The following is a 14,040-nucleotide window of genomic DNA, read 5'->3' as shown; positions in this document are numbered from 1 at the left end:
AAACTTTCTTTAGGATCATATATGTCTAGTTCTTTATTGTCTTCTTTGTTACGGAGCACTTATAATCTGATTAGTAACCTTATTTTACAAACAAATGGAATAAAAATTTGAAACCAATGCAAATAATTTTCTAAAGATTAGCGTGAGTCAGTCTTACATTGACATACTTTGGGTAGCCCTTTTTTTTTTTTTTAAGATTTTATTTATTTATTTGACAGAGAGAGAGAGATCACAAGTAGGCAGAGAGGCAGGCAGAGAGAGAGAGGAGGAAGCAGGATCCACGCTGAGCAGAGAGCCCAATGCGGGGCTCGATCCCAGGACCCTGGGATCAGGACCCGAGCTGAAGGCAGAGGCTTTAACCCACTGAGCCACCCAGGTGCCCCTTGAGTAGCTTTTTTATTCTTCCATGTATTTCAGTTTTCTCAGTGCCTTAGGATTATTTCATTTTAGGAAGGCTTTATAGGCATTGGCTTACATCGTTCACTTATCTGATGTTAAGAATGAGAACATTTTGATGTCGGGGGTTGCTCTTTGCTGTTACTATATTTAGTTTTCCATTATATTCTTGGAGTTAAAAAATGAAGTTTTGGGGCGCCTGGGTGGCTCAGTGGGTTAAAGCCTCTGCCTTCAGCTCAGGTCATGATCTCAGGGTCCTGGGATCAAGCCCTGCATCGGGCTCTCTGCTCGGCAGGGAGCCTGCTTCCTCCTCTCTCTCTCTCTCTCTGCCTGCTTGTGATTTCTCTGTGTGTCAAATAAATAAAATCTTTAAAAAAAAAAAAAAAGGAGTTTTTTCCTAGATGCAAATATAAAAATAACTGACATATTAACAGATTGAAATTTGAACTTATTCTCTTTTTAAATTACTAAAATTAAATGTTTGTTGTAACAAAAAAATTAAACAGTATATGATTGTCTCTGTGTTATTGCTTTCCTAATCATCAATATGAGATAGTTTGAAGGTTAGCCTTCCAAATATTTATTACTGTGTAATACATTTTTGTATATACTTTAAAGAATACAAGTGTACTTTATGTAGTATATAAACATACTCTTTATTTAGAAATACGGCTTGAGGCATTATCCTAAAATGATAGGATTTAAAATGCAGTATATTTATTTCAGAAATGACTTGTCCCCTTGAAACATCAATGGCTTTGTTCTAAGGGATTTCCAGTATATAAAGTCATATGCATCCTGCAGACTTTGTTGAATTACTTGTAATATGTCAAGATGACTATTTGTGTGGCCTACTTAATTTAATGTTTGCATTTATAGCAGATTGCCTTTTTGATTCGTGTTTCACAGTTGTTGAAAAGCTATGAAAAGTTTTTAATAGAAAGGGGAATGTAGAGCTCCTCCCCTTGTTTATAGTGCTAGTATTATAAATTTCTTATACTCTTAAAATTTGAACTTTAGTTTGTTCTACCAGTGACACATGAGAACATTCTTCTTGAAGACCCAGTCAGTCACAATAAAATAATATTCTTACTTGGCTTTAAGTTAAGTGACTTACTTAAAGGCTCACAGGCATGATTAAATGGGAGGCAGCTGGGTGGGCCATGAGAGGAGGTGCTGGTAGATGGTTTTTTTTCAGCATGCCACTTTTTGCACATATTGGGGGTGTTTTTTGGTATGGTAGATGTTTAGATGTTCAGCTTAAGTTGATTTTGAGTGTTAGCTAATAGTGTTGTTAGTACATCTAAACATGTAAGTATATCTGTAGAAATAAAAGTTTTTTTTTGGTTAGGGGTAAGAGAAAAATCTGTTGTTTTCCTTCCTATTTAGCCAGCGATCCTGATAATGAAATTTAGAATGGGAGCACTTAATCCCTTTTAGAGTACACAGTATGCTACCTCTTGGGATAATCATCTTTTAGGAGACTGCTTATATTCAACCTATACATGAAATCACTGGAGGAGAGCTAAAGGTTTTAGAGTATGAAATGCTTACTAATTATACTTTGGTTTTTTGTGTGTTTCTATGTGTGTATTTTTGTGTTTCCTATTTTAGCCTTTCCTCATTACTTATTGGTGTTTGATTGTTGTGAGGCAGTTTGATGAACCATACATACTGTTGTCACTTGTCTTTCTCAGTCCATTATGTGAAAATACACAGTCTGTTACCTGCTCCTGTAGATATGGAACCTTAGCAAGTCATTTGACTTCTGCTTTTTCTGTATTAAATTGGACAGCAATCCTTCAAAGTTTTGTACAATAACCTCTTGATACTCAATTCTAAAATTATTTGATTATATATTTGAATGTCTAATCAGAAAGTGGATTTGGATATCAAGAGATCTGCATTGCCTTAATGTATTGTTTCTGGTTCTGAATTTTGGGACGCAAATAGAGTTTGGATAGCAGGGTATTTGTATAAAAAGTTAATCAAATTGATTCAGCTCCTGATTTAAAGATTGGAGAATTTAGACACAGAATCTGGGTAGGAAGGCACAATTGTGTACGAATTCTATGCATTGAAAAAAGCTGTACACAAACATATGCTAGTATAGATCAAAATTGGAGGAGACGTTAATCGATCATTTTAACCAACCTCCTGTTTGATCCTTTCTTAAATGGTCTTCCAGTTTATGCTTGGCCCTTGAAATTTGTTAGAAGCTAACTGTGTTCTTTCTGGTTTATTGTTCTAAGTGTTAGAGGAGATCCTGGACAATGAGATCAGCCATAAAATGGGAATGGCTGAAAATATGTCTTGAAAAATTTGAAAAGTGCTATAATTTGATCGATAAAAAAGTACCTGTATTCTAGAAAAATAATATTCAGTGGGATATTAATGTTGTAATTAATGTTACTACTATAATTATATTTATATGTATTTATATATTATATATAAATGTTTATTTATATAAACATTTATGTATAATAATTAAAATTATAATTTTATTATTTGATTCTCTTATCTCCAGTTGTCTCTGTTGCCTGCAAAATTTCCGGTTATAGCATAAGGACCTTCAAAGAGAATGAATTAGATTATTTATTTTCTTTTTTGAAAGCTCTTTCCTCTCCTCCTTTGGAAGGTTTGTAGTACTTTGATTTCATCTGAGCCAGAACATTGTCCATTTCCTGTTGCCCATCATTTTGCCTGCTTTGAACAGTGGTTTCAGCTTATCCACCTCTTTCTTCATCATGCCCCCCAGTGCCTTCCAGGTTATTTCTGGATCTTTAGCCTCTTCCTGGGCCATCCTTTTCCTTGCATTCATCTTTCAGTTTGATTTTTTGACAAAAGCATTATAGGATAGGACCTCCCTGATGTGATTGGTTTGCTGAAGGAGGTTTCATATCCTGGGTTCTTCAGCATACTCCACATATAGCATAGACTGTGTGAGCTGATCTAGGTCACTCTTAAAGTTTTAGGTAGTTTTGTTTAATATTGCCAGCTCTTCCTCAGAACCTTTGTATATATTTCCAAATTCTTGAATGTCTTCTCCAATATGTCTCCCCAGTCTCTGGCTTTGTTGAACATAGCCAAGTCCTGTTCACTGTTGACTGAGTATTGTACACTGTTCTCTAGTCTTAAAATGGAATAGACTTTCCTGAGGAACTAGAAGTGGTGATGTCTTCTTTGCTTACCCAGTCAGGGTGCACCTGTTGAGATGTGTTGCGGTAGTCATATTAGACAAAGTGCAAGGCCTCCTAACAATGGTAAAGGTTGGCGAGGTTTCCTTGGACAGCTACAGCTGACCCATGCTGGTCAAGGTTTCGTATGGGCCACAGTTCAAAATGAAGACTTTTTGAGGGAAGGGAATTTCCTCATCTGTTCATATCTGTGCTGCAGAATCTTGAGCATACTAATGTTCCTTTCAAAGTTAAGTTTGAAGTTGGGAAAGGAAGGTAAAATTAAAATGTTATTCATTTAAAAAATAGTCTGCAGTATTTTATAAAAATATGTTTCTTTTTGTTGAGCTGGAGAAGGGAACAAAATTATGAAGGTAGACTTGGACAACTTGAAGTTAGAACCTCCTTAAAGGTTAAATTCTGCTGTGGCTTTTCCTTTGTAGAGAAATAAGTTCTTGTAACTTTGATTGGCTCTTGGTTAATTTATGAGTGGAAGTGTACTACATGTTTAGTCTATAGATGCATTTCTTTTTTAAGATTTTATTTATTTGTTTGATGGAGAGATCACAAGTAAGCAGAGTCAGGCAGAGGGGGAGGGGTAACCAGGCTTCTGGCTGAGCAGAGAGCCTGATATGGGGCTCAGTCCCTGGACCCTGGGATCATGACCTGAGCCGAAGGCAGAGGCTTAACCCACTGAGCCACCCAGGTGCTCCTATAGATGTTTTTTTTTTTTTTTTTTTTTAATGTGGAACCATAATACAATCTGGTATAGCTGAGTTAAGTGTTTCCTTTTTAATTAGGGGACCTAAGAGCAAAGAACAACCAAAAAAGCATTCCATATTGATATCCAAGGGTTTTCCTCAACCCCCTCCCCCCCCATTTTTCTCTAATTGTTGATCTGGATTGTCTTTCTGTTGTAGTGAATATATGTACCAGTTACTTAGTAACGTCCATAGAAGACCAACAAAAAATTGTCACCTCAGTTCTTACCATGAAATTTCGAATAGTCTTTTGTGAATTAAAAAAAAAAAAACAAACCCTATAAGCTTATGTTGAAAAAGAATGTGGTTAGCTATAATTAGTTAGCTTATAGTTACCTTCTTTGAGGGGAAGGCAATCTGTTACTTATTTTTTTGATTTTTCAAATAATGCCCCTATTAGTAGGTATATAGTATATATTTGACGTCATGAGTAAATGAGAATAATTTCTTTTTAGGGTCCTGATGAAGAAGCTGTTGTGGATCTTGGCAAAACCAGTTCAACTGTGAACACAAAGTTTGAAAAAGAAGAACTAGAAAGTAAGTTCGTTTAACTTATGCTTAGCAGGATAAATTACTAATGAAAGTTTGTGTGCTTTAAATTTTACCTATTTGTGGAAACATTTTGTTGTTACGAGGTAGAGCATACATTTAAAAGAACGTTTAATATAACGTTTTAATTAACGTTTTCTAAATACAATTCAAGGTATAATACAACAGACACCCATATAACCATACTCATAGCTGCAGTTAGAATATTCCTTGATTTTTCTTTGTTGGAAGTATTGATATAACAAAGATTTCAGAATCTCTGTGCTTTTTTTTTTTCTTTTGAGAGAGAGAGAGAGCATGAGCAGGGAGGGGGGTATGGGTTAGAGGGAGAGGGAGAATCTCAAGCAGGCTACACGCTTAGTGTGGAGCCTAATGTAGGGCTCAATCTCATGACACCGAGATCATGACCTGAGCCGAAACCAAGAGTTGGATGCTTAACTGACTGAGCCACCTAGGTACCCTTAGAATCGATGCTTTTCAATTTTCCCTGCTGGTTGCCATTATTTACCTTGGAAATTAAAATACCAAAGTTAAAAAGTCAGTTGATGCTTTTATTTTTTTTTCATTTCTAGAGGCTAGGTAATTTTAGCAATCCAGAATGCCATAGCCACAGTTATTACTAGTCATCTAAATGTTCATTTTATAGGTCAGTTGCACCAGCCTTTTCAAGTGCTATGATACCTCAGCATAGAATTGTGGAACAAATGAATTATATGTCATTCTGTCTTCCAGGAAGAAGTCCTGGCAAATGGTTTCTTCTCTCTTTTTTTTTCCCTTCTGACTGAAATAATTTTGATTTACAGAAGAGTTGCAAAGATAGTACAGTGTTCTGTTACCCTTTACGCAGCTTTTTAAAATTTTAACATTTTACGTAACCATCATTGTTAATGAAAATGAAGAAATTAACATTGGTACAGTTTTATTAACTAGACTAAATTTAATTCAGATTTCACCAGTTTTCAACTGATGTTGGTGTCTTGTTCCAGGATCATGTCAAACAGTTCAGGATCCAATAGTACATTTAGTTGTCTCATCTCCTTAGTCTCCTCTATGACAGTGTCTTAATCTTTCCTTGTTTTTCATGACCTTGACGTGTTTGAAGGGTAGTGGTTAGATGCTTTGTAGAATGTCTCTAAGTTTGGGTTTGTTTATGTTATCATATGAACAGACCGAGATTATGGATATTTGGGAAGCTTACCACAGAAGTGAGCATATCATATCTGGGGACATGTGATGTCAATGTGACTTATTAGTATTGTTAACTTTGAACCCTTGGTTAGGGTGGTGTTCCTGGCAAATGTTCGGATAGACTTTTGAGGTCTTTTTGGGAACTGTGTTTTTAAGTTAAAGCCTTCTGTGAAAGCTGGTACCATATAAGGACATTAATTTGTTGCTTTTAAAAAAGAGATGGAAAGAGGCAAAAAAGTGTTCTCCATATTTACTTTGTGAGATGGAAGAAAGCCCTGTCTTTTAAAATTATCTTTAGAAATCTAGGCTTCCTAGGGCTTCTGAAAGGAATCTCAGTTATCTGGAAGGTTATTACCATATAATGTTACCTTTCAAATGTGTGCAATCTAGAACATGAAGACTAGCATTTGGATGTGGTTTTTTTTGCTTCCCTTTGTTACCCCAGAGCCTTTAGCTTTGCGTACTTGATACATATCTAAATTTCAGTATGGGGTTTGAGGGAGAGATTAGGTTTATCTGCATTTGACTGAATAGCCCTTTGACAGAGTAAAGGTTAAAGAAAAAGGAAAGAAAGGAAAGAAAAGAAAGAATCATAACAAGAACACTAAGGTTGATAATAAAAGCTAAATAAACAAGGCTTAGATTTTCATATTCCTGTTTATTCTTTCTAAATTGGAAACTCCTATAATTTATTTTTATTTTGGTGCATTAGGGCTGTGTGCCAGCGCCATTAGTACTAATTGGAGTACAACCTTGTAATTCCCAGTGCTCAGTGATGAGAATCTGACTCTTTAATTTCCACTTTTCTGTAGTATTCAGAAGAAAATAGTCTCACTAAAATTAAATAGTAATATCATTGAGTTTTGTTAAAATTTTTTTTAGTTTTCTTATTGAGATATAATTTATTTAACATAAATTTCACCATTTTAAAGTGCATAGTTAATTTTTTTAAGGTATATTCACTATGTTGTGCAACCATGACCAGTCTAATTCTAGAACATTTCTATCATCTCCCCTCCCCCCATGCTATAAAATTGATTTTTAATTTTGGGTTTAAAAAATAATTGGTATTTAATTTCTATAATTTTTTTTTATCTAGTGCGTACTGTGTACTAGGCAATGTACTAGGCATTGGAAGATGGTAAAGCAAATAATTTTAGTTGTTGTATATCTATAGTCCATTGTATATCTAGTTCTGTTTTAGTTTAAATGTAATGACTTAGTTTATTGATATTACTGTGTTGGCATCTGAAGCAAGAGATCAAGAGTCACCCTTTTAAACTTAGCTGGGTATGTGTGTTTCAGAAAACTCAATTTTTTTTGTAAATGGATATTGGTAAATGAATGCAGAATTGCCATGGGTATTGATTTTAGGTTTATAAATGAATTTTAGGAAGTTGGCAAATTTGAAAATAAGAATTCAAAAATAATGAGGATTGACTATACTTTCAAATCTCACCTAAAGTTGAGGATCTTGAATTTCTTGAAGTATTTATTTTCTGACCATCTTGTGGAACTTGTTAGGAAAAGAATGTCATTAACTATGTGTATTTCAGCATGTTACTTTTTAAAGTACTTAAGGTCAAAAAGCAGCACCGTGTCAGAAGGCATTTGTAGAGTTGCAAATTAGTTAAACTTGTACCCACCACTACTTTTACTCCATGTAACTTAGAAAGGAATGTTACTTAAACTATTTAAGAAATCAAGTTCATGCCTCAGTATTTGACATAGTGCTGCTAGCTTTCTAGTTCCTTAAGTTTTATTTAGTGGACAAAAGCAGAGACTACCTTTCATAACCATTTTGTTGGTCACAATACAGATTGGGAATTGTGCAAATTCAGCAGTAGCTTTTTCATATTCCAGAAGCATGTGATAACCTTATTGTATTGTTTCCCCCCACCGATCTGATAATTTATGCCCTTTAGTTGGAATATTTGGATCATTTACATTTAATGTAGCTTTCAGTAATTTGGACCTTGCTGATTTGAGATTTTCAAAACTGTAATTAATAAATATTTATAAATATCTGCCTATGAATATTGATTATAAGGTATTTTATTATCATTAAAACATACCTCTTAAGGATGTCTGTTAACTAGGTTTGATATCAAAATGTTGGTGGAATAAATTTATGTCTACATGGTATGATTTCAGATAGGCCAACCTCTTCTTTCCCAAAATGCCTTTTTAACCTTGCCAAAATAATGCTTACACAAGTAACTGTTTTATCAGTCAGTAGTATTAACCCGTGACATAGCATTCTTTTAGTGTTCTATAAAGGAAAAGAACAGGAAATAGCATTGTTAATTACATGAGCTTAAATATAATTCTTTTTTATCAAAGTAAAATTTGGTATACTTTTGTGTATATTCTTTCCTTTTTGGAAAATTAGTAATGTTTCTGAACCTTTGGCTAGGTCATCGAGCTGTCTATATTGGTGTTCACGTCCCATTTAGTAAAGAGAGTCGTCGGCGTCATAGGCATCGTGGACACAAACATCACCACCGAAGAAGAAAAGATAAAGAATCAGATAAAGAAGATGGACGGGAGTCTCCTTCTTATGGTAAGAGAAAACAGTAGTTCCTTGTTAACACCTTAAAATTCTTTCCTGACAAATTTTGTTTAAAAAGTAGAATATTTTCTTTCTTAAATTTTATGTCTGCTGTAATTTAGACACATTATAAACCTTGAAGAGTATACTAATTGAAGTAATATTTTTTCTCCAAGGAATATACTCATTGAAGAAATAATATTTTTCTCTATGACATATTTCATTATTTATATGTGCAATGAACAAATATCTGGAATCTTCAGGCTCCTGGATAAGATTAATTTTTCTTCCATTTTTTGGCTAGAAAAATTTATCCACTAAATTGAACTATTTGGTTATCTGTGCAGAAAAATAGTGCTCTCATTTGATAGTACTGCCTGCCTGTGAAAGGACAGAGGTTTGTTTGAAAGAAGAGAAATACAGAAGGGCCAATAGACAGAGGAAATCAGAAAGAAAAAAGGCATATGGTAGAGGAAAGAGAATGTTACCTGAAAAAAATTTTGGTAAGTACTGATTTAAGTGGCCCTGAAATGTGCAAATGGTGAGAGCCCCCCAAAAATGCTGTACAGCTTGAGGAGGACTTCTAGGATATTGTAGCTAGTGGACATATAAAGCATCATTATTTTTTTAGGACATAATGGGCCTGCATGGCCATCTTTACACCGTGGGTTCTAGTGTGTGCATTCTAGCAAAGTTACATGAGCTGTCCTTGTAGGCATTTGTGTGCTTGCATGTTTTTGTAACGAAGAGGGAAAGAATCTTATGGGTCATATAGCTACAACGTGAACATAAGAAAATAGTGATATATGAAGTGCCAATTCTGTGCTAAGCATTCCACCAAGCCCTTGACATATGCTCTTTGATTTAATTCTCTCTGTGCTTTTAATTTTATTTTTTTAATTCTAATTTTAATTCCAGTTACTTAACATACAGTGTTATATTCATTTTAGGTGTATGATATAGTGATTCAGCAATTCCATACAACACCTGGTGCTCATCATACCAAATACATTCCTTAATCCCCATCACCTACATCCCATCACCTACCCTCCTCCCTTTTGGTAACTAACAGTTTGTTCTCTGTAGTTAAAAGTTTGTTTCTTGGTTTGTCTTTCTCTCTTTTTTTTCTCTTTCCTTATTTGTTTTGTTTATTAAATTCCACATATGAATTTTCATTCATATGGTATTCATTTCATATGGTATTTATTTTTCTCTGACTGACTTAACTTTGCTTAACATTACACTGTAGCTCCATCCATGTCATTGCCAATGGCAAGATTTCATTCTTTTTTATGGCTGAACAATATTCCATTGTCTATATACCACATGCATTTTCTCTGCATTTTTAAAAGATGGGTGTTGTTTTCATTTTGTAGATGGAGATACTTCAGCTTAGAGAGACTAAATGTAATGGGAATCTCTTAAAAGCCTCTACTAAGAGGTAGTACATGGCCTAGTATATGATGGATTATATTCCGGTCAATAAACAAGTCTTAATACACTGAAAAGATTGAAAGTATATTCTGTGACCACAATGGAATTAAATTACAAAGATACCAAGAAAGGTCCCCAGATAGTTGGAAATTAAACAGATGCTTCTCAGTAATCTCTAGGTTAAAGAAGCAATCAGAAAAGAAATTAGGAAATATTTTGAACTCATAAAAATAAAAACACAGTACTGGCAATGATTGAGATAAAATCTTGGAAAGTGAGGACATGCTTCTGGTGTACAGGTTCTGTTAGCATGGTACTGTGCAAAGTTAGGACTGTGTATAAATTGAAATTCGTTAGATGCAGTTAAAGCAATGCATAGAGGAATATTTGAAGCATTTAATCCTTATATCAGAAAAGAAGGAAGATCTGATCTTCAGTGACCTAAATTTCTAACTTAGGAAACTAGGAGAAAACCTAGAACAAATTAAACCAAAGTAAGGAAACGAAAAGAAAAATAAAAACTGTTGCAGAAAATGAATAAAGTAAAGACCAGAAAAACAAGAGTAAAAATCAGTTAGACTGAAATCTGATTCTTTGAAAAGATAAGTAAAATTGATAAACTTATATAGCCAGAGTGATGAGGGAGAAAAAAAAGATATGAATTACCAGTATCAGAAAATTTCAGTGCAGATTGTACAGGTACTAAAAGACTGATGAGGGAATATTATGAATGGTTTTATGCCAACAAAATTGGTAATTTAAGATGAAATGGGGAAATTCCTTAAGAATACAAGCTAACAAAGAAAAATGGATAATCTTACTTACCCCGTGTGTATAAAGAAATTAAATTTGTAGTCTAAAACATTCCCACAATGCCATTTTACTCCCAGATGGCATCATGGATGAATCTGATCAAACATATAAGGAAGAAATTAGAGAGACTGCCAGAAAACTGAAGATGAAGGGACACTTCCCATTTCATTGTTATTAAATCCAACATTACCTCGATACCAAAACTGAATAACAGTTGTTACAAAAAAATAAAACTATAAATATCTCTCATGAATGTAGATTCACAAAGCATTAACAAACTAAAAACATATTTTACCCCGTAATATCCAAAAAGGATACTGTATCATTACTGTGGTAGGCAGAATAATGGTTCCCAAGATATCTCTCTTCCCAATGCCCAGAAACTGTGAATGTTAACTTTATAGCAAACTTGAATTTATAAATGTGATTAGATTAAGGATTTTGAGATGGAGAAGTTGAGTGAAGTATGCCAGTGGGCCAGTTGTAATTACAAGGATCCTTTAGTAAGAGGGAGTCAGAAGATCAGAGAGGAAGTAGTTGTGACCATGCAAGCAAATAGTTGTAGTAAGTGGTTCAGACCCAAATAACATAGGCAGCTTCCAGAAGCTAGAAAAGGTAAGGAAATGGATTTTTCCCCTAGAGCTTGCAGAAGGAACCAGCCAACGATTTTAGCATTGTAAGACTCATTTTGGACTTCTAGTCTCCAGAACTATATAAGAAATAAATTTGTGTTTAGGCCACCAAGTTTGTGGTAATTTGTTACAGCAGCAGTAGGATATTAGTATAATAACCATGTGGGAAAACAGGGTTGGTATAAAATTTAACTATCAATATAAATAACCACATTAACACTATAAAGGAGGAAACCCCTGTAATTGTCTCAGTAGGTGCAGAAAAAGCCTTTGACAAAATTCCACGGCCATTCATGATAAAATTCTCAGCAAAGAAGGAATAAAAGAAAACTTCTTCTACCAGATACACAGCATCTACAAAAACACTTTGTCAACCTCACACTTAGTGCTGAGAGATGGAATGCTTTCCCCTTATCATTTGGAGAAAGGCAGGGTTGTCCTCTGCCACTTCTGTTGAGCATGGTATTGTAGCACCTAGCTTGTGTGATAAGGCAAGAAAAATTAAAGGCATACAGATTGCAAAGGAAGAAGTAAAACTGTCTTTATTTACAGATAAAAGATCATGTATGTAAATCCTAGGCAATCTGTGAAATTATAGAACTAAGTGAATTTAGAAAGGTTATAAGATATACAATTATATTTCTGTATTTTTCTCGAGTAGCAATGAACAATCAGAAATTGAAATAAAAAAACCACTTACAGTAGAACCAAAAATATTGCTTGGAAGTAAATCTGACAAGAGAACTGTAAGACCTAAATGTTGGAAGGTTCAAAACATTAGGAAGTTCAGTCATAGTATGTTTTAGTTTGTCCTGCATAGGTCTCAGGGTGGTCCTTTAATATGAGGACCTATGTGATATACATACTGGAAAATTTTCAAATTTGCTTTTTATTGCTTCTCCCCTATTCTGTATTTTCTAATTTCTGGAGTTTTTCCTGTTCGATTTTTCTTACTTTGTTCTCTACGTTTCTGAACCTTTAGTTTTCCATCTTCTTGTTTGTTAATTGATGCAGTCTGATTTCTTCAGCTTTGTCTTTTCCTTTATTTATTAATATTATTTTTAAAAATTCTTTTAAAAATTTATTTATCTTTAAAAGATTTTATTTATTTGCCAGAGAGAGAGAGAGAGAAAGAGCAAGTGAGCACAAGCAAGGGTGAGGGGGAAAGGCAGAGGGAGAAGCAGGCTCCCTGCTAAGCAAGGAACCTGACATGGGACTCAATCCCAAGACCCTGGGATCTTGATCTGAGCCAAAGGCAGTAACTTAACCAACTAAGCCACCCAGGTGTCCCTGTCTTTTCCTTTATTAATCGTCCTAACCTATTCTTTAACCTGTTTATTGCATCTGCAAGTGCCTGCAAGTTTGTTTACTTCAGTGTAGATTTTGATTTTGACTTCATATCTCATATTCAGCAGGAGTTGATTTTGTTTTCAGCTGATGCTTGTGGTTGTTTTCTTGTCCTAGGGCTATCAACTGTCCTGGACTAGAGTTTATACTAATTTTTCAAGGGACCCTATACTGACTGTGTAGGTAGTTTAAATTCAGATGCCATGAGTGGGGATTCTGTTTCATGTCAGTGATTTGTCCTGCCTCCCTAACCTTAGCTGACAGAGTTTTGCCTCTCTGTGGTAGTACAAAAAGCCAGTTTCTATATACCTCTCGCTTTGCCTTTTCTCATAATTTTTTGGACCTTGGGAGATTTTCCTTTTTCAGTTTTGATCTTAGCTACATATTAATTACATATTTTTAAAATTTGTTTTGTCCAACATTTTCTTATAATTTTAGTGAGAAAAGAGTCTTATTTTTGATATAGTGTTCCATGTTTTCAGATATTGCATATTTTTATTTGTTTTTACACCAGTTAGTTATATTAGTTTCATTTATTTATTTTTAATTTTACTTTTTTTAAAGATTTTATTTTTAAGTAATCTCTGTACCCAATATGAGGCTCAAACTTATAACCCTGAGATCAAGAGTCACATGTTCTACTGACTGAGCCAGCCAGGCACCCCTCACTTGTTTATTTTTAAGATATAATTTTTCTTTTTTGTCTATGGAGGTGATCTTTCTGTGATACTCTTTGTTTTTGGATTGTTGGTCTCTGTTTTCTTCCAGATTTATAGTATTTTAAAAAAAGTTTTGATGGAATATATTTTTATTTATTTCTATTGAAATATATTAAATATTCAAATAAATACATTTATTTGAAAGCATCTCACTTTCAAACTGAGTTTATCTTTGAAGGAATTGTGGCAATTTTTGAGTGTATTTAAATTCTTTTGTCAAGACACACCATCCCAAAGAGTTCAGTTCATTCTTGGTACTGAAGATGATGACGAAGAGCACATTCCCCACGATCTCTTTACGGAAATGGATGAACTGTGTTACAGAGATGGTGAAGAGTATGAATGGAAAGAAACTGCCAGGTAATAACACCTGTATTACTAGTCTCAGTATTTAGTTGGCTTTTCTTGATTTTTTTCCTTGTGTTGTAAGCATAACGAATTTGTGAGTTCCTGGGTGCTTTAAAATAATGAGAG

The 14,040-nt window shown here is 34.2% G+C and overlaps 1 protein-coding gene across 5 annotated transcripts in view; it reads left to right on the top strand.

The window, feature by feature from the left end:
- The window catches only part of SLC4A7 (solute carrier family 4 member 7), a 101,823-nt gene that overhangs the window by 32,562 nt on the left and 55,221 nt on the right, over positions 1-14,040 (top strand). For all 5 annotated transcript variants that reach the window (XM_032861002.1, XM_032861006.1, XM_032861004.1 and 2 more), the window contains exons 2-4: positions 4,789-4,870; positions 8,487-8,633; positions 13,788-13,926. In XM_032861002.1, coding sequence (XP_032716893.1) covers positions 4,789-4,870; positions 8,487-8,633; positions 13,788-13,926 — 368 coding nt within the window. The remainder of the gene's footprint in view (positions 1-4,788; positions 4,871-8,486; positions 8,634-13,787; positions 13,927-14,040) is intronic.

This window comes from Lontra canadensis, unplaced genomic scaffold (assembly GCF_010015895.1).
Source record: "Lontra canadensis isolate GAN:19392208 unplaced genomic scaffold, GSC_riverotter_1.0 scaffold20, whole genome shotgun sequence".
Taxonomy (NCBI): Eukaryota; Metazoa; Chordata; class Mammalia; order Carnivora; family Mustelidae; genus Lontra; species Lontra canadensis.
This window is presented reverse-complemented; position numbering and strand designations above follow the sequence as displayed.